Source organism: Colobus angolensis, unplaced genomic scaffold (assembly GCF_000951035.1).
Source record: "Colobus angolensis palliatus isolate OR3802 unplaced genomic scaffold, Cang.pa_1.0 Scaffold308, whole genome shotgun sequence".
Taxonomy (NCBI): Eukaryota; Metazoa; Chordata; class Mammalia; order Primates; family Cercopithecidae; genus Colobus; species Colobus angolensis.
In genome coordinates this window covers 319,142-339,804 of record NW_012116355.1, presented here as the reverse complement: position 1 = coordinate 339,804, position 20,663 = coordinate 319,142, and the positions used below count along the sequence as shown (strand labels likewise).

General features: G+C 39.8%; 1 protein-coding gene across 1 annotated transcript in view; it reads left to right on the top strand.

Annotated features, from left to right (window-relative positions):
- LOC105517786 (phospholipid-transporting ATPase FetA-like) overlaps positions 1–20,663 on the top strand; it is a 67,381-nt gene that overhangs the window by 22,328 nt on the left and 24,390 nt on the right. The window contains exons 3-6 of the mRNA XM_011950469.1: positions 5,157–5,353; positions 7,062–7,270; positions 10,068–10,111; positions 17,312–17,474. Coding sequence (XP_011805859.1) covers positions 5,157–5,353; positions 7,062–7,270; positions 10,068–10,111; positions 17,312–17,474 — 613 coding nt within the window. The remainder of the gene's footprint in view (positions 1–5,156; positions 5,354–7,061; positions 7,271–10,067; positions 10,112–17,311; positions 17,475–20,663) is intronic.

Here is a 20,663-nt window from a genome sequence, read left to right as displayed (position 1 = left end):
ACTGCTAAATGTATAACTTAATATGTTAACCAATTGTAATGCTGTAACCTAAAGAATTCCCTTTTTCCCTGTTCCTCTGTAACCTTACAAATCCTATTTTCATTGGGCTATAAAAAGCGAGCGCACACATTGTTCGAGGCCCTCTTGTATGTTGAGAAACGGAGGGACCAAGTTCGAACTTGCATTAAAGATCCTTGCCGCTTGGCTTTGACTCTGGACTCTGGTGGTCTTCTTCGGGGAATAAACGGTCTGGGCATAACAGTAGCTCTTAGTAAATCTCTATTGAAGTATTAAATGAAGAAATATCCTTGAATTAGCTAGGTTCTTATCAGCTCAGCAGTTTTGTTTCTGTGGTATTTGTACCAGGACATTGCCGATGTAGTGATAGGTAAAACACTTCCATTTCTTGAAGTAAGCTGAACCAGAAATCCTTCCTGACTTAAACACTTCATTTTCCCCCATTTTTTGGAAATGGCTCTTAGAAGAAAATCTGGCAGACACAGGAAGCACGTTTAGCAAAGCTGCTTCCTGATGAGCTCACAGCTGAGCTGGGGGTTAGATCCCTTCTCTCTCCCCAGTGACCAGAACTTCCAGTGACAATGCCTTCTAAATCATGATCTGTTAACGAGGAGTGTATTTGTGAGACAAATGAGCAAAGTGCATGAAATTGAAGTGGTGCCAGAGATCCAGGATCTCCTTCTGGGGTAAGGCACAATGTAAAGCACAGATATGAAGGGTCAAAGGCCCCAAGGAGTGCTTTCTTTTGACAGGCTGCCTATGAGGCCAGGGAGCACCTTTATGAGACCAGTGGCCTTGGTTCTAGGTCAGTTTTGTCAAGAGTGACAAAATTGTTTATTTCACTCTTTATTGAAGCCACTTTTTGCTAAATGGGAGGCTGTCTGCACTTCTTTGGTCTGACTAGGTGTGGTATTAAGTTATCTCTAGGGTCTGTAGCAATAACGAAACAAACTAATGATTCCTTGTTTCTTTCTCCTTATAGAAAGGAGGTAAAGTGAAGCTTTAAAGACTACTAAAAATCCCTATCACAATAAAAAGAAATGTAGAACATCTGCAAGGGCTTTGAAGGCCTCATGATGGCAGGAAAAGCTCTAGCAATGAAGAAAGAAAACACTGTGCCCTACACCTTCAGGATTCAGGCTGTGGGGGAAGCCCTGCTTTCTGGGGCTTGGGCTGGTGAGAAGTGGTCTTCCTTTCTGGTGGCTTAGTGTGAGCAGTAGAACTCAGACTCAGATCAGTAACTCACTGAGGCTTTATCTGAACCATGAGAATAGCTTTGTTTTCACATGATTAATTGAAGAGAAAGATAAAGAAGTGGGAATAAGATTGAGAAGGAAAGATTGCATGGCCCCAGAGAAACCCTCATCACAAAAAGCTGAGCTACTCAGCGTGAATCTTGATTTGGCTAGGAATAAAAGCAGATTTTATGTGTTTTGTCCCAATTCTCCTTTGTTTTATTGTTCCCCGGCCCCTTACTCAACTCTCAAATACCAGTTTTTGATATTGAATATTAAGCGTTTAGTGTTAATTTTTAAGTAATACTGGTTTTGATTATGTTTTAAAATAAGATCTTTACCATTTAGAGCTATATATTAAATTATTTACAGATGAAATTGCATAATGTGACAGATTTGTTCTGGGAAGGCAGGGGAAGAGGAGGTTTGGATGAAATTAGACTGGCTATGAATTGACAATTGTTGAAGCTGGGTGATGGGTACATGGGTACATGGGAGTTTGTTGTCCTATTTATATACTTTAATTGGTGTTTTAAATTTTCCATAATAAAAAATAATTTAAAATCTCAGTTTCTGGGAATGGTCCCAGTTAGACCTGTTCCTCCTACTTTTCTAGTCTTGTCTTCAAAGACCTTCCCATCAGTGGCACAAAGATGAGCCCTCCCATTATCTAGCAATGGGGATGGGTTGCTTTGAGCCAGCCATACTTTGTGACCAAGGTCGCAGATGTGAAGACTGCTGGGTAGATGTGAAGACTGTTGGGTAGATGTAAAAACTGTTGGGTAGACTTCGAGGTGGTTCAATAACATCATGTTGTCTCTAGAGGCATGTGAACATATCGGGCTGGTAGAAATGTAAAATGGCATAATAACTTTGGAAAACATTTGGCAGTTTCTTAAAAAGTTAAAGATAAATTTGCTATAGGATCCAGTGATTCTACTCCTAGATATGTACAAAGGAAATGAAAGCTTATGTCCATGAAAAGACTTGTACACAGATGTTCCATACAGCCTTGTTTGTAATAGCCAAAAACTGGAAACAATCCAAATGTTCAATAAAAGAAAAATTAGTACACAAATTGTGCAATATCAATACAATAGAACACTACTCAGTATTAAAAAGAAATGAATGATTGATAGATGCAAAAACATGGATGAATCCCAAAGTCATTATGCTAAGTAGTAGAAGCCAGAAAAAAGAGTACATACTATATGATTCCATTTGTATAAAATCTAAAAATTTCAAATATTCTAAAGTGTCAGAAAGCCGATTAGTGGTTGCCTGAGGACCACGGGAAGGGAGAAGTGGGAAGGAGGAATTACAAAGGGGCACGAGAAACCTAGGAATAATGAATATTTCATTAACTTGAGTATGGTGATGGTTTCACAGATATGTGTGTGTATGTGTGTGTGTGTATGTCTAGTATATAGTTGTATACTTCAAATATGTGCAGTTTTAGGGGGATAGTGACTGAAATGGGATATAGGGTAGTTTCTGGGTGCTGAGAATGTTCTATTTATTTGTTCTGGGTATTTGTTCCATTAGTGTGATTACTTTGGGAAAATTCATCAACATATATCTGTGATTTCTGCATATGTCTTTATGTGTGTTAATAATTAAATGTTAAATAATAAATAATAGAGGGCATCAGATTAATCTGGAATTATGAGTAGTATAGTTGTATTAGTCAAAGTAAGATAACCAAAATAAAAAACAGCCTTAAAATCTCACTGATATGTGACAATACAATGAAGGTTGTTGTGGGGAGGGGCAGCTTGCTCCACCAATAACTCAAGAACACTCTAGCCATTCTAGCTAATGGCCCCACCAACCTCTTGGATTTCAGGATCTTCTACTGGATTCCCTGCATTCAACCAGCAAATGGGGAAGAAGAGAGAATAGGAAGACTCACACAGTACTTTTTTTTTTTTTCTTTTTTGAGATGGAGTCTCGCTCTGTCGCCCAGGCTGGAGTGCAGTGGCGTGATCTTGGATCATTGCAACTTCTGCCTCCTGGGTTCAAGCGATTCTCCTGCCTCAGCCTCCTGAGTAGCTGGGACTACAGGTGCACGCCACCACACCCCACTAATTTTTGTATTTTTAGTAGAGATGGGGTTTCACCATGTTGTCGAGGATGGTCTCAATCTCTTGACCTCATGATCTGCCCACCTCGGCCTCCCAAAGTGTTGGGATTACAGGCGTGAGCCACTGCACCTGGCCACACATGATAGCATTTTAGGGCCAAGCGTGTAAGTAGCATAATCACTTCCACCAACATGGTGCTGGCTAGAACAGAGTTACATATAACTGCAAGAGAGCTTGGGAAATGTGCTCTAGATATGTGCTCAGAAGGAAAATAAAATAGAATTTAATGAATACATATGATTATCGCTGCCACAATCTACCCTTCTGATCATCATATCCATTTCATTTTTCCTCCCACATATGGAACACCCTCATCATCTCCCCCAAATCCTACCCAGTCACTGCATCCAAGATCTCTCACTGATGCACAGTTCTCTCCATCAGATCTAAATGAGGTTCCTCTTGGTCTGGAGATGTGAGAGGATCTCCTTTATTCATTGCTCTCAGTGATTTCTAGCTCCACTTCTGAGAAGTTTTCCCTCATTTTCTTTATCCTTGCTGACCAACCCTGAAGTGGATGTTGGGGAGTATACTCTTCTTAGGGACTGCAGCTTTTGTAACCTGCTTCCTGCCCTGTGTGGTTTTAAGGATTTCCAAACAGTCACAGGCTTTTTTAGACCAGGCTCATAGTTACCTAGTAATACCATTCCTCCAAAACCCATAAGGCTTCTCATCTGTTTGCTTCCAATTAGTTTCATGTGTCAGTAACCCCCTGCCCCCAAAAATTCTTTCCTACACATAGTTTTTGAGTTTGTCCTATTTCTTTGCTTCCTTGCCCCTCCATGCCCTTCTCTTTCAACTTAATGGCAAGAAAGTTGAGGCTATGTGGAATAATAGTCATGGGTAAGAAGGTATCACCTTTAACCTGAACTTTGCCTAAAGGCTGAGTCACTTTGTTGACAATAATTATTGGGCCTTTTTTGCTTAAGGTCTCAATCTTATCTCTTCCTGTTTAATGTCTAGAAGTCATAGTTCTTTGATGCCCCATGTTTCTGTACCTTCTCATTTCTGCCTACAAATTGGCTAATTCTTTCCCTCGTTTAACTTTAAAAACTTTTTTTTAGTGCAGATGGGGTCTCAGTATATTGCCCAGGCTGGTCACAAATTCCTGGCCCCAAGCAATCCTCCTGTCTGATCTTTCCAAAATCCTGGGATGGCATGCATGAGTCACTGCACACAGCCAACTCTTTCTTTTAATACCTTTCAAAGGCAGCCAATACACAATATTTTGATTATTTCTAACCACTCCTCTTAGAGCTGCAGGTTCAGTAGGCATATGGTCTACCTTTCAGTTTTACCAAATTCTTTAATGTTAACATGACTACCATATTTTCAGCCTTTTATATCAGTTTCCTTATCACCCACCCGCTAACTGCTAAGCCCCACACATTTTAGACTTCTGTTAAAGCAGCTTCAATAATGGAATGATTAAGTGCTTGGGTTCTGGAACTGGTTCAAAACCTGTTTCTTCTACTCAGTAGCTGAGCGACTTTAAACAAAATTATTTCTCACTCTTAAGCTCCTCGTCTATTATTAAAAGAGGATTATTGTAAATATTAAATAATATGTCCAAGGAGGGCTTCTACTGGAGTTTCTTTTCTGTCCTATGTACTGCTGCCTAGAGCCTGTGAACTATAGGGCCTCCCCGCCCTCCTAGGAGAGGGACACTTTGTTGAGAGATAAGGCTCTAGACTGTAGAACTGAAGCAGTACACATCTTGGATGAAATGTTCACTTAATTCTTTTTTTTTCATTTATAGATTTTCCTGGGTTTAGGCATCATATGTTTTGTCCTAGCAGTTGGGCATGGCATTTGGCAGAACAAGAAAGGCTACCACTTCCAGATTTTTCTGCCGTGGGAAAAATATGTCTCTTCATCAGCTGTCTCTGCCATCCTCATATTCTGGTCCTATTTCATTATTCTCAATACCATGGTGCCCATTTCCCTCTATGTCAGGTAGGCTTCTTTGATCACTTTGGGGTGTGGGGGAGGAGCTGACTTCATACTGTCTACTTAATTCCCCAACCAGAGTGTGAACTTTTAAAAAGCATACACTTGTGCTCTTTAACCCCTTACTCTCCACAGTACCTGTTTTACAAAATGCTCTGAGATATATCTAGAAATTGCATAAATGCCTTCCATGTCCAGAATACTGTGCTAGGAAGACACTGTGTGGTTTATACAAAAAGAAAATTATCCCTGCCCTCAAATAACTTAAAAAGTAAGTGACTAAATAAGACATACAAACACATGAAATAACTAGAAAACATACACACAAATTCGGTGATGCTAACACATGGGTAGGTTCCCCAGGAAGATAGGCCAGGCAGCCCATAGTTTACCAATGAGATAGGTCCAAACATTCACTTGTAAGTCAATTAATCAGAAATTCAGAATGCATTTTCCCACAGAAACAGTGTGACAGATGGTAGATAAGTGTAATTTTGACCTAAGTTCAATTCCTAAAAGTTGTAGAAGAGAAGAAGAAGGGTTTTTCTTACTCTTTTTCATAAGCACCTTGAATGAAAATTTGAAATAGTGGAAAAAAGTATTTACCCTACTCTGATCATCCTTTTCTAGGTTCTGCATTTCCTTACACATACATACACCCAAATACATTTTAGTTTCCTCCTTTCCAGGCTTTCTAAACCCTGTATCGGGGCTTTTTGGCAATTAAAAAAAAGTACCCTATGTAACTAGATTACCTTATTTAGTAATATTTATTGAGTATCTACTATGTGCTAAGGTTTAGAGAGATTGCTGTGGTGTCTGGATATGGTAAAGGATGGGAGGAGTCCCAACTCTGGGTATAGAGATTATCAATAATCAGTCGATGATGAGGACCTGAGCACCTCCTCCTTTACCTCAAAGGAAAAAATCCCCATCTCTCAGTGCAGCTGTCTCAGACAGGGATTACTAATAATCACCCTTATAATAAAGCAGACTAAAACACATTAAGTATGAATGATGATAAGAAGGAGACCCCTTAAAAGTCTTCACTGTTTTAAAATGAACATGCTTATTAGCCATAAAGAATCTATAATGGATGCTGTTTGCAGCAGAAGAGGAGTATGACAGAGGCAATAGGGAAAACTCTTTTAAAATGAGAAGAGATTGTTGTGGGAGGAGGCACACCACAGGCAGGCTGACTGTGCCTGGAAATTTATCAGAGAGTGAAGTTCAGCCCGTAAACTATTCCTAATTTCCATAGCTTCTTTCCTTATTCTGAAATAAACTCTGAGTGTGTCAAGTTCCTCTGTCTTCCCCATGTGACAGGAGCAATAATCCTCCAACTGGGCCAACACAGCCTTTTATAAGTTAACTGTTACTCTATCACACCTTGCATTACTGCAGAAATTCCAAAATTGTAACTTTTCCTGGATACATTTTGGAAAAAAAAAAAAGAATAAAAGGTATCACTCAAAAGAGTTAATCAAGTGTATCTGGGTGCAGGTGGTAAAGCCTTGAGTGATAATGGCCAAAGTCAGCATTACCATGGGTTGGCTGGTGGGAAGGGTCCTTCAGAAGGGTAGAATCCCAAGGAAGACACCCTGATTTTCAGATGGTAGCCCTGATCTACCACAGAACTGCTAAGAAAGAAACGAGGATGTTATATTTGCTTGTCCTGTTCTGACACAGAACCATTCTTTTTCTTTCTCCTTAGTGTTGAAATAATAAGATTGGGCAACAGTTTATGTATCAACTGGGATGGGAAGATGTTTTATGCACCAAGGAACACACCAGCACAGGCTCGTACTACCACTCTTAATGAGGAGCTCGGCCAAGTCAAATATGTGTTCTCTGACAAAACAGGGACTCTGACTCAGAACATTATGATTTTCAACAAATGTTCTATTAATGGGAAGCTCTATGGTATGCATGTCTTCCTGCTTTCCCCAAGTCCTGGGGAATTTTTACTTTGCAAATTGTTTTCAAGACGAATCTAGTTCTAAATCTATAAGCCTCTGGAATTCACATTTACCTCCTATTCTCACAACTGTCTCTATTCTCTAAGCAAAGACCACCCAGCCCAAACAGTTCTAACCAAAAAGCATTTATTTAGCATCTTATAGGTACAATCTATTGTGTTGGGCATGGAGAATACCAAGATGTACAAGACTTAGTCTCTGTCCTCAAGGAGTTCCTAATGTCTATATACGCAGTTTCACTCCCATTTTAAATCAGATGGATGTTGGTCAAAGGGTACAAAGTTTCAGTTAGACGGGAGGAGTGAGTCTTCAAGATCCATTGCACAGCATGTTGATCCTAGTTAATAATAATGCATTGCATATTTCAGAATTGCTAAAAGAGTTTTAAGTGTTCTCACTATAAAAAAATAAGTTTGCGAGATGATGAATATGTTAGCTTGATATAATCATTCCATGGTGTATACATATATGAAAACATCACATTGTATCCATAAATATATACAATTATTATTTGTCAATTAATAATCAAATTAAAAATAAATAAATTAAATGGAGCAGTCAATGTATTACTGAAGCTGCTAATTTCCTGATTCCCCTTTAGAGCAATAAATATTATTGAGAGAAACCATCAAAGGGTAGTCAGAGTTTGATCAGTGTCTCCCAGGCCCAGTCCCTTATTTATCTTATGCCTTAAGCATAAGCTTGTTTTTGTGATAAAGTCCTCATGTGTGTGAACACTCATACCCAGTGTCCTAGCTAACAGAAGAAGGTAATCACATCTAAAAAACTAGAACACATGGGATAATCTTTCTGGGGTGACAAAAAAGTTTTGAAACTAGAGAGAGGTGGTAGTTGCACATTATAAATGCACTAAATGCCTCTAAATTGTACACATTAAAATGGATAATTATATGTTAAGTAAATTTCATATCAATAAATAATTGAAATTTTTGAATTAAAAAAAAGCTAGGCCGGAAGCATTGGCTCATGCCTGTAATTTCAATACTTTGGGAGGCTGAGGCAGGCAGATCACCTGAGGTCAGGAGTTCGAGACGAGCCTAGCCAACATGGTGAAACCCCATCTCAACTAAAAATACAAAAATATTAGCCAGGCATGATGGCACACACCTGTAATCCCAGCTACTTCAGAGGCTGAGGCGGGAGAATTACTTGAACCCAGGAGGTGAAGTTTGCAGTGAGCCAAGATCACGCCACTGCATTCCAGCCTGGATGACAAGAGTGAAACTCTTGTCTAAAAAAAAAAAAAAAAAAAAAAAAAACTAGAGCACTCGAATATTTCCTGTTATTTCCTATATTTCTTATTATTTGTTTGGTAACCATGTCAAACAAATTTTCATTTATATAAATTCTGAAGGCTTATTTTTGGATGAGTTGATTTGGGTGAGCCTTTTAATTCTCTGGCTCATTTTAAGACCTGACCATGCCGGGCGCGGTGGCTCAAGCCTGTAATCCCAGCACTTTGGGAGGCCGAGACGGGCGGATCACGAGGTCAGGAGATCGAGACCATCCTGGCTAACACGGTGAAACCCCGTCTCTACTAAAAAATACAAAAAAAGTAGCGGGGCGACGCGGCAGGCGCCTGTAGTCCCAGCTACTCGGGAGGCTGAGGCAGGAGAATGGCGCGAACCCAGGAGGCGGAGCTTGCAGTGAGCTGAGATCCAGCCACTGCACTCCAGCCTGGGCAGCAGAGCAAGACTCCGTCTCAAAAAAAAAAAAAAAGACCTGACCATATACTGGGTAAAGTTGAAAAGGACCATGAGTGTTTCCATGCTTGGCATCAGACATGTCTTCTACCCCGATTCTGTCTGTCATCCACTGGTCAAGAATCCCAAACGCTCTAAAACTAAGTCCACATCTCTTCTGGGTAACTCTTATGATTGGAGGGCTTTCTGAGGTGTGAAGCCTTTCACTTCTAGCTTCATCTTATTCTCACTTAGGAGGGAAGAGTTGAGGCCCAAGCAAACCTCTTCTTACCATTGGCTTAGGGAAAGGAACTTACTGGGCACTGGGAGCTAGGTGGCCTGAGGAGACTGGGGGCAGCTTGACTGCAAGTCTAGGATGAAGGAATCAGAATAAATAAGCTTTTAAGGCCCCTCCTTTAAATCACCATATCACCCAGCAATTTAATTCCTAGGTATATACCCCCAAAACTTGAAAACAAGAACTCGGATACATGTATACCAACGTTCATTGTGACATTATTCATGTAAGTCCAGAGGTAGAAATAACCCACATGTCCATCCACATATGAATGGATAAAGAAAATGTGGTACAGCATATACATACAATGGAATGTTAATCATCCATAAAAAAGTAATGAAATTTGATACATGCTACAACATGGATGAACCTTGAAAGCATTTTGCTAAATGATGTAAGCTAAACACAAAAAGACAAAAATTTTATGATTCTACTTATGTGAACTATCTAGAATAGGCAAATTCATAGAGACAGAAAATAGATTAGAGGTTACTAGGGGCTGGTGGTGGGAAGACATGGGAAGTTTCTGTTTGGGGTGCTGAAAAAATGTTGAAAACATATAGTGGTGATTGTTGCACAACATTGTGAATATAATTCATTGCATTTTACATTTAAAATAGTTAAAATGGCAAGTTTTATGTGATATATATATATATATTTTTTTTTAACCATAATTTAAAGAAATTCAAACCCTCCTTTAAAACCCTTGCCAAGTCTCTGCTGTGTTCACTTACCAACAGGTGATACTTATGACAAGGATGGACAGAGGGTGACAGTCTCTGAGGTAAGTGATTACAGCTCCATGGGAAATGTATGTGGGAGCTGAGTGAGGCTGTGCTTCAGAGAAGCACAAATTGAGACTCCCTTAGCCACTGAAATATTAAAGCTTTTATTGGCCCCATAATATCAGAAATACCAGAAAGCATTATGTAAATGACCTATGTTTAATTCTGAAGATCTTCATTTGTTCTTTTTAAACAAAAATAGCTTTATTGGCTTTTTCTCTTTAAAAAATAATCCATGCTCATTGTAAAAAAAATTTAAATAATACAGAAATGTGTGAAGAAAGTTAAAAGTATTCCATCCCATTTAGATAGCCAATGTAAAGTTAGGGAGTATATCCTATGCTTTTCGTATGTATATACACACACACATATGTACATCTAGATCTAGAAGATGGGGGAGACGAAATCATAGTATGCTTATTATTTCCAGTTTCCTTTTGTTCACTTGACACTATTATTGTCATCATCTTTCCATGTCAGTAGGTCTAGGTTTACATCATCATTTTGAATGGGTGTCTACTATTCAATTCTATCAGTGTACCTTAATTTATTTAATTTCTTATTTTTATTCCATTTTCTTTTGTGATTACAAATGACATTTTGGTAATCATTATGGCACATACATTTTGTCTACTTTTCTGATAATTATTTCTTTAGAATAAAGTCCTAGAAGTAAAATTTGTTGGTCAAAAGGTAGCCATGTTTTAATACATTAGATAGTGCCATATTGCCCTCCAGGTAGATTTGCATAACTTTATAATCCCACCAAAAATATATGACAATTTCTTTCCCCCCATATGCTTTTCAGAACTGGTATTAACAATTTTTAATCTGTTGAAATTTAATTGATGAAAAATAGTATCTAATTATTTAATTTACCTTTTTTGATTACTAATTAGATTGAATCATTTTTATGTGCTTATTTTTCTTCCCCTTATCATCTCTTTATTGCCCATTTACACTTACTTTGTGAACTGTCTATTCATATTCTTTGGCCTTTTTTTCTTATTTGAAAATGCTCTTTATACAGTAAAAATACCAGCTCTTCCTTTGTCTGGTGCATATGTTACAGTTATTTTTCCCATTTTGTCTTTTGGTTTTTAATTTGTTAAATAATATTTTGTGTAGAAGTTTTTAATTCATGTAATCAAATCTATCAGTCATTTTCCTTTATAACTTAAGGATCTGTGACATACTCAACAGTCTTTATAAAATTATAAAAATATCTTCCTATTAATTCTTCTTATCTCTAGCTGGTTAATTTTTACTGTTTTCTCTAGTATTGGACCCAGCTTTTGTTTATGGGTTTGTTTTTAAGTATCCCTTCATAGGGGTTCCTCTGTTGCCTTCAGGGTATTTCTCACCTTATCCCTGTCTTGCTAGACCCAATTCCAAACTCTCAGCCACTTGACTTATATACCAAACATCTGACTCCAGTTCTTACCCCTATCCATCCAAAGAGATTGGGAAGGGGAAGGAAATTCAGTGATTTGCCTTAAATCATCTTCCAGGGCTCGGCTAATGACCTTGGCAATATAGGCAAAGTTATAGCTTCTAGGGAGTAAATCCCTCCTGGAGTTTCTTTCCTCTCCCTCTTCTGTCCACGACTGATTGACTGTAACACATTTTTCACTAAATCACTGGACTCTTTGTTCTCTTATAAACAAACTTACCTGTAGCCTCAATCCCTTCATTAATTGAAACATGATTTTCCCTGAGAACATTCCTTTTTCTTCCATCTCTCTCATACTCTGCATACCATAAACTCTGGACACCATAAGCCCAAAGGTGTTGCCCTCATTATCCTGTGCCATGTTTAACCATTAGTTTTTCTCTCCTACACAGTCTTTCTTCCTGCGATGCTTATGACTTCTGGCTATAATCATCTTTAACTCTTCTTGTTGTTGCTATCTAGGAAGCTTCTGGCTTCTACATCCCATTCACTGAGGGCTCTGAAACTTGTCCCTCCCCTCCCAATCACTGCTAGTGTTTTGGGGGGTATTGTCATCTTTATTGGATGACCTATCACTGTGGACTCTTTCAGGTATCTGAAAGAATCCTTCAGATGATCTCTCTGTATCACCCATTTCCATATTACCATGTCATTGTCCAGAGTTGTACTACTGTGGAATTATAAACTTCCTTTTCACAATCTTTGATCACAAACCTTATTCCTCCATATTCTCAGTACATGGCTCAGTACTTGAGATTTTTTTTAAGTATTCCTGCTTTTTTATCTCATGGAGATTTATAAACCCTTTGCTTTCCTTTTTCTCCAGTCTATCAATTCCTTACAACTTTACTTCCTTTCCTAGCTTGCCTGTCTGTACCTGAGATCATAACATCCTTAGTACCTTACTAGTTCTCCTTTTCTTCTCTTTAATCACTAAACAAATCTCAACCTTGAATTAACCAAGCCATCGACCCTGCTCTGTTTCTAATCTGAGAGTGTTGAGCACTATTTTGGAGATCATAAAACCATTACAAATTCAGAGACTCCACTGTCCTCTGTCCCAGTGCTACTTGGCAAATTTTTCACCATTTTGTAATTGGCTTCATATTTTATTCTCCGTATCAGCTTTTCTAAACAATCACCATTCTTAGGCCTTCTACCACGCTCCCCTGGCTCCCCAGTATGTAGCAAATGATATTTCCTTCTATTTTACTGAGAAAAATCCAAACTATCAGCTAAATATCCTCCTCTGTACATATATTTTAACCCGCCTTTACTTCCTTTCCTTCAGTCTCAAAAAAGGTATAACTTTTTCCTTCAGTACTAATCTATATATTCTAGATTCCATCCCTTTCTACTTCTTCAGGAACCTCAGTCAATCCTGTATTCTCTCTTTCTTAATATCTGAATATCCCCTTATATGATTCTTTCCCCTCAGCTTTTCTTTTTTCTTTTTTCTTTTTCATGGCTCCATCGCCCGGCTGGAGTGCAGTGGCACAATCTCAGCTCACTGCAGCCTCTGCCTCCCAGATTCAGGTGATGATTGTGCCTCAGCCTCCTAAGTAGCTAGGATTACAGGCATGGCAACCATACCCAGCTAATCTTTGTATTTTTAGTAGAGAAGGGGTTTCGCCATGTTGGCCAGGCTGGTCTCAAACTCCTGGCCTCAAGTGATCCGCCCTCCTCGGCCTCCCAGAGTTCTGGGATTACAGACATGAGCCACCATACCTGGCCTCAGCTCAACTGTTTACATTAGTATGTCCATATAATGGAATATTATTCAGCAATAAAAAGAAGTGCTATCAAGCCACACACACACACCACAGAGGAACTTTAAGTTCATATTGTTAGGTGGAAGAAGTCAATCTGAAAAGGTTACATACTGTGTGATTTCAAATATATGACATTTTGCAAAAAGGAAAACGATAAAGGCAGTAAAAACAAAAAGATCTGTGGTTACCAGGGGTTTGGAGAGAGTGCGGAGAGGGATAAAGCAGTAGAGCACAGGGGATGTTTGGGGCAGTGAAACTATTCTGCATGATGTTGTCATGGTGGATTCGTGACATTATGTGCTTGTCAAACTCATGAAACAGAACACAGAGTCAAAGATGATGCAAACTATGGCCATCAGTTTATAATAAGGTAGCAATATTGGTTCATCAGTTGTAACAAATGTACCACAATAATGCAACATGTTGATAGGGAAAACTGTAGGGTGGAGGTGAGAGAGGGAGTATGCAGGAACTCTCTGTACTTTGCTTAGTTTTTTTGTAAACATGAAACTGTTCTTAAAAAAAAGAGTATTAGGCCAGGCATGGTGGTTCATGCCTGTAATCCCAGAACTTTGGGAGGCCAGGGTGGGCAGATCACTTGAGGCCAGGAGTTTGAGACCAGCCTGGCTAACATGGCAAAACCCCTTCTCTACTAAAAAGACAAAGATTAGCTGGGTATGGTGGCCGTGCCTGTAATCCTAGCTACTTAGGAGGCTGAGGCACAATCATCACCTGAACCTGGGAGGCTGAAGCTGCAGTGAGCTGAGAGTGCACTACTGCTCTCCAGTGACTCTGTCTCAAACACAGTGAGACTCTGTCTCAAAATAATAATAATAATTTTAAATGAAATAAGTGGGTTTTTAAAAGCCACAGCCTGTTAACCAGAAGTAACCACTAACAATACATTTTTAATATTTTTTTTGTATTCTATTTTTAAAAATACTTATAACCTTACCTTGTTCTTGCATTCCCCTCTAGCTGTTATCTGTCTCCATCAGTCAGTCCAAAATATTTATTGAGTGTCTACCATATGTCAGACCCTGAGTAAGTACAAAACGTTCAGGGAAAACAAAACAGACTTAATTCCTACCTTCAGAGTTGGCCTCCTAGAGGAGGAGTCACAGAAGTAAACAGGCAATTATAGGAGTCTCTAATTCCTCACCTTTCATTCATTCTTCAGCCTGCTTTATGTATTCAGACTCTGTCCTATCATATTCACTGAAACTATCCTAGCCGAGGTCATGAATGACTACTTTGTTATTAAATCCTGACCCAACTTCTCTGTGGATTTTACCACTCTTAAACTCCCCTTTTTCTTAAAGCTCTCTTGTCCCTTAACTTCTGTTGAATAACAATTTCTTCTTGTTTTTCCTTCTTGTCTGATTGCTTCTTCTCATCTCATTGCATTGGGTGCTGATATTCCCTCAGGGCTCTATTATTTAACCTCTTCTCCATCTATATAGTCTCTTCATGTAATCTTATATATTTACATGGCTTTACTACCTATGTACTGATAACCTCCAAATCCATGTAACCAAGGAAACCTGGATAACTCCCTCCCATCCATGGCCAAAGCTAAAGACATCCTATTAAAAACTATGTTATAGCTATACCACAACAATTCAAGAGTTTCCTCAGTTGCTACCTTCTACCCTCCATTCTGAATCCACTTCCTCTCAGGTGTCATCCTCAGTTTCTGTCCTTTTGTCTAGTACTTGGACTTGCTTTTCAGCATTGTTTGACTGGTTGTCTTGCTTTCAATTTCAGAGTTATCCATGAGTGCTGCCTCTCAGATCATGCTGTTCTGCAACTCTCAGCCAGTCCTGCCTCAGTCCTGAACCCAGATGGGTTCACTGTTCTCAAACATTACTTATCTGAAAGGGGAGATCATAAACTAGCTCATACCTCTTTCCTGAGCTTCAAAACTATATGTACAACTGCCTGCTTTCATTACTACCTGTACGTCTTCAGGATCTCCAATTCAGTCTGTCAAAAAATCTTCTCCTGCTGGGTATTCTATCTCAGTGAAGGGTCTCACTGTCTATCCAGGGGCCCAATTAGGGAATATAAAATTATTCCTAACTCTTCTTCTCTTTTACTCCTTATATCCATGTCCTATCAATTCTAACTCTCTATATTTTCAAATCCATCCCCTTAATTTAATATTTACTGTCACTACTTCATCATTTATGAAGTGGTCTCCTAACTGGTCTCCCTGCTTCTCATCTTGCTAGTTCCAATATATTCTTCATGCTGCTACCAGAGGACTTTCTCCAACAGGAATCCACATGACTTCTGGTGGAAAATCACTATGACACCTTATTGGTAATAAGATAGTAATGCAGGATCTGGCTCATGCCTTCCTTTCCATCCTTGTCTCTCCTTACTCACTAGCCTCTAGTTTCAAAGAATGTGTCACTGTAAGGTCTCAATTCTAGAAAAGCCTCAGGATACATATGCTGTATAATGGGTCATCTTAAATTGCTGAAACCATGAACTTCCCTGAGCTTATAACTCTATTGTTGGCTAAGTCTAGGGCTTGGTTCTGGACCTGAGCATACCTCCTTGCTGCTCTGACAAACTCCCTCTAAGTAAGATATAGAAAAGAGCCAATATACCTCACTACAAACTTCCCTTTCCCCAACATAGCACCAAGCAACAAAATTGTGTCTGTACTTGACGTAGTAGGGCCCAGCCCAAGTAACACCACATATACAGAGAACTGGAGAAAGATCCTTGAGAGTTCTGGTATGAGCTGGAGAAATGTGTTCATAACATTGTACTCCAGAGTGGAGAAAAGAAAGTCTTAGGGCCAGCTGGGTGCGGTGACTAACGCCTGTAATCCCAGCATTTTGCGGGGGCTGAGGTGGGTGGACCACTTGAGGCCAGGAGTTTGAGACCAGCCTGGCCAACGTGGTGAAATTCCGTCTGTACTAAAAATACAAAAATTAGTTGGGCGTGGTAGCACACGCCTGTAATTCCAGCTACGTGGGAGGCTGAGGCACAAGAATTGCTTGAACCCAGGAAGTCAAGGTTGTGGTGAGCCAAGATTGCACCACTGCACTCCAGTCTGGGTGACTGAGACTCTGTTTCAACAATAACAACAAAACAACAACAACAAAAAAGAAAGAAAAAGAGAAAGAAAGTCTTAGGGCCAAGCTGAGCCAGAAAAAAAGTGTTTGCCCAAGGTGGCTGCAAGCAGCCTAGCTGAAATGGAGAATCAGAGTCAATGGCTAAAGGAGCCAAGGTCATAGCCAGGAAAATGGTTAGTGACTATGCACAAGACTGAAGGAAGGGCTGAAATAGGAACACAAGCAGCAAAGTCAGTGACCATGAAGGTTAGAGGCAGGAAGAATCAGGTATGCTGACAAGTCAAGCAGGAATTAAGTCTGTGAACAACAAGCACGTACTGAAGCTTCCTTGTCATGTGGCCTTGCTCTATCTTGCAATATTCTTCCCTAGCCTCCTTTTAACTCTGGTGGGGCCAGAGAGGAATAGTGTAACACAATGATACCACTGTATGTAGGACTCTACTCCATACTCAGTTCCCAAAATCAGGCAACGGACAACCAGAAACAATGCTCTTTCCAGACACCACCTACAAATACAGAGCTATTACTCCCTCTGTTTTGATTATCCTCAGGTATGATTATCATAGATTTGGGACCTAGAAGAGTAGAGTTTGAAGATAGCCATTAACCATTCAGAATAGCTGGAGTGAATGAGCCCAAGAGGGGTCTGCCGAACAGTGTCCAGCTTGTCTCCTGTAGGAAGGATTTTTCTGGCCCAATAAATAGATGATCCAGGTCAGAGCTACAGGGGCCTTAGAAACCAGCACAGGATCTCCTTCATTTATCTTGCTTTTCCTTGCCATCCTCCTAGGAGTTCTCATCACATTCCAGAAACTGCCTCCAAATTGATCTGAAAAGTATCAAGCTGCTGCTGAGAAGTTTGTTCTGGCTTATGTGTTCCAGGAAGAAAAGGTTGACTTCTCCTACAACAAACTGGCTGATCCTAAGTTTTCATTTTATGACAAGACTTTGGTGGAAGCAGTGAAAAAGGGAGATCACTGGGTGCACTTGTTTTTCCGCTCACTCTCATTGTGTCATACCGTGATGTCAGAAGAAAAAGTAGAAGGTGAGGAGAGGCCTAAGGTAGCTTCATGGACTGAGAATATGTCATGGAGTCTAGGCTGGAGGTAGAGGTGATTTAATATGCTTTGCAATGGCTTAATCTAAGAAAGAACTTTCTATTAGGTAGCGTTGTCTGGCAATGGAATGGATAGTCAAGATAAGTGTTAGCTCCTGTAAATACCAGAGGTATTCAAGTAGAAAACAAACTCTTGGTTTAAAAGAAGATTCATTCATTCAGTAGGAGTCAAACTTGGTGCTGTCTGGGAAGCTTCAGATTATTTTTATTTCTTTTAATTTTTTATGGTGCTCTACATTTTCAGAGAAACTTTTCTGGTAACTAACTATAGAATGATCCCTGAGGCTGAGAGCAGTGGCTCATGCTTATAATCCCAGCATTTTGGAAGGCCAAGGCAGGAGGATTGCTTGAAGTCAGGAGTTTGAGACTAGCCTGGACAACAAAGTGAGATTCCCCCTGTCCACCCCTGTCTCTACAAAAAAAAAAATTTTTAAATAAATAAAAAATTAGCCAGGTGCCAGGCGCAGTGACTCACGCCTGTAATCCCAGCACTTTGGGAGGCCGAGGGGGGCGGATCATGAGATCAGGAGATCAAGACCATCCTGACCAACATGACGAAACCCTCATCTCTATTAAAAATGCAAAAATTAGCTGGGTGTGGTGGCGCATGCCTGTAATCCCAGCTGCTCGGGGAGCTGAGCCAGGAGAATTGCTTGAAACAGGAAGTTGGAGGTTGCAGTGAGCCAAGATAGTGACATTGCACTCCAGCCTGGCGATAGAGTGAGACTCTGTCACAAAAGAAAAAAAAAAGAAAGAAAAGAAAAGGAAAGAAAAAAAAAAGAAAAGAAATTAGCCAGCTATGGTGCTGCAGGCCTGTAATCCCACTTACTTGGGAGGCTAAGGCAGGAGGATGGCTTGAGGGTAGGAGTTTGAGGTTGCAATGAGCTATGCTCGTGCCACTGCACTCCAGCTTGGGTGGCAGAGAGACCCTATCTCTAGGAAAAAAAAATCCTGAGGAGGGTGGCAGGAAAAAGAAAAAAGAATGGTCCCTGAAAGCATAGTGGTAAGAACTTCTGATCTTGAAACTCTGTGATGTTCTGCCCTCCAGATCAGCCCCGCTATTTCTGACAAGGCCTCCTAAAAGATGAGTTGTCATCCTCTTGTTGCTTCACAATTTGAAGATATCTCCACGATCCTAGTTTTTTTAGTAACCAGATCTGGCTATGTCATCCATTAACTTATCCAAACCTCTTTAGAAACAATGAATGAGAAATAATTGATTACAAATTAAGACTTGGCAGGGTGCAGTGGCTCATGCCGGTAGCAGGAGGCTGAGCAGGTGGATTGTACGACTCCAGGAATTCGAGACCAGCCTGGGCAACATAATGAAACTCTGTCTCTACAAAAAGTAAAAAAAAAAAAAAAAAAAAAAAACCAATTAGCCAAGCGTGGTGGTGTGCACCTGTAGTCCCAGCTACTCAGGAGGCTGAGGTGGGCGGATCACCTCAGCTCTGGAAGCAGAGGTTGCAGTGAGCCAAGATCATGCCAGTGCACTTCAGTGTGGGTGATAGAGCAAGACCTTGTCCCAAAAAATAAATTAATTAAGAAGACTTTTTTTCCTTAACAAATAAGAATTTATATAACCAGGCCAGGCGCAGTGGCTCACGCTTGTAATCCCAGCACTTTGGGAGCCTGAGGCGGGCAGATCACAAGGTCCGGAGTTCAAGACCAGCCTGGCCAATATGGTGAAACCCTGTTTCTACTAAAAATACAAAAATTAGTCAGGCATGGTTGCGCGCACCTGTAGTCCTAGCTGCTTGGGAGGCTGAGGACAGAAGAATCACTTGAACCCGAGAGGCGGAAGTTGCAGTGAGCCAAGATCGTGCCACTACACTCCAGCCTGGATGACAGAGCAAGACTCCATCTCAAATTAAAAAAAAAAAAAAAGAATTTAGACAACCAAATGAATCACATCCTTTAATGTCAATGTACTCTTAATACTACCAGTAGTGACACCCTATATTTGTATATCACTTTACAGTTTTACAAATTGCTTTCATTTGTATTATCTCATATAGTCTTCACATCAGCCCTCTGAGGTAGGCAGAACAAGAAAAATACAAACTGATGCTAAGGGAGCTTAAGTTACTTGCCTAAAATCCTATAGCTAAGAAGAGCAGAGATAAAAACCCAATGTCATATTTACCGCATGCTTCTCTGACCTGCTGCTATTCTACCAAGCTGCTATATTATTTGAAGCATATTTGGCCTTGGCCTTGTTTACTGCCCCAAGTAACAGAGCAGGAAACACACAAGAAACTAATCTCAATTGTTCAGTAGATATATCTTGTATCTGACCTAAAATTATATTCCCCACCTACCGTATTCACAAGCATAAGACTCTAATGATGTATAACTGTTTTAAAAATCAAATCAACCTTCAGAAGAGAAATAATCTAAAATATACCTCAAGTTGTGATAATATTCTAACAAAGGAGTTCCAGAAATATCTTGAATAATATCAGATTGAAAGACGGATTCAATAAGGTGAGTCATTTAGCTTCCCAGGGTGACTTTCAAAGATGACAACACTTGCATATATATATATATCTCTATATATATATAAACTATATATATATAGTTTACTAAATCATCAATCTTATTTTCTTACAGCAGTGTTTTTAAAAGCATGGTTAGTCTTATTCAGGAGCACTTATGCAGGACCACCTGCATGAGAATCACCCAGGAGATTTGTTAAAAATTCATTTTCTTAGGCCCTTCTCCCAGATTTTGTGATTATGGATTCAGTTAAGTTTGGGAGAGATCCAGGAACTAGCATTTTTAACAAGCTTCCTGAGCCATCTTTACTCACTAAAGTCAAAGAATAACTGCCTGATGAGTTTGTTTGTATACATTGTATGTACCATATACCTCTGTAAAGTAAGTTGAAAATAATGGAAATGAAGGTCAGATGTGGTGGCTCATGCCCATAATCTCAGCACTTTGGGATGCCGAGAAGGGAAGATCACTTGAGCCCAGAAGTTCGATACCAGCCTGGGCAACATAGGGAGACCCCATCTTTAAAAAAAAAAAAAAAAAAAACCAATTAGCCAAGCGTGGTGGTGTGCACCTGTAGTCCCAGCTACTCAGGAGGCTGAGGTGGGCGGATCACCTCAG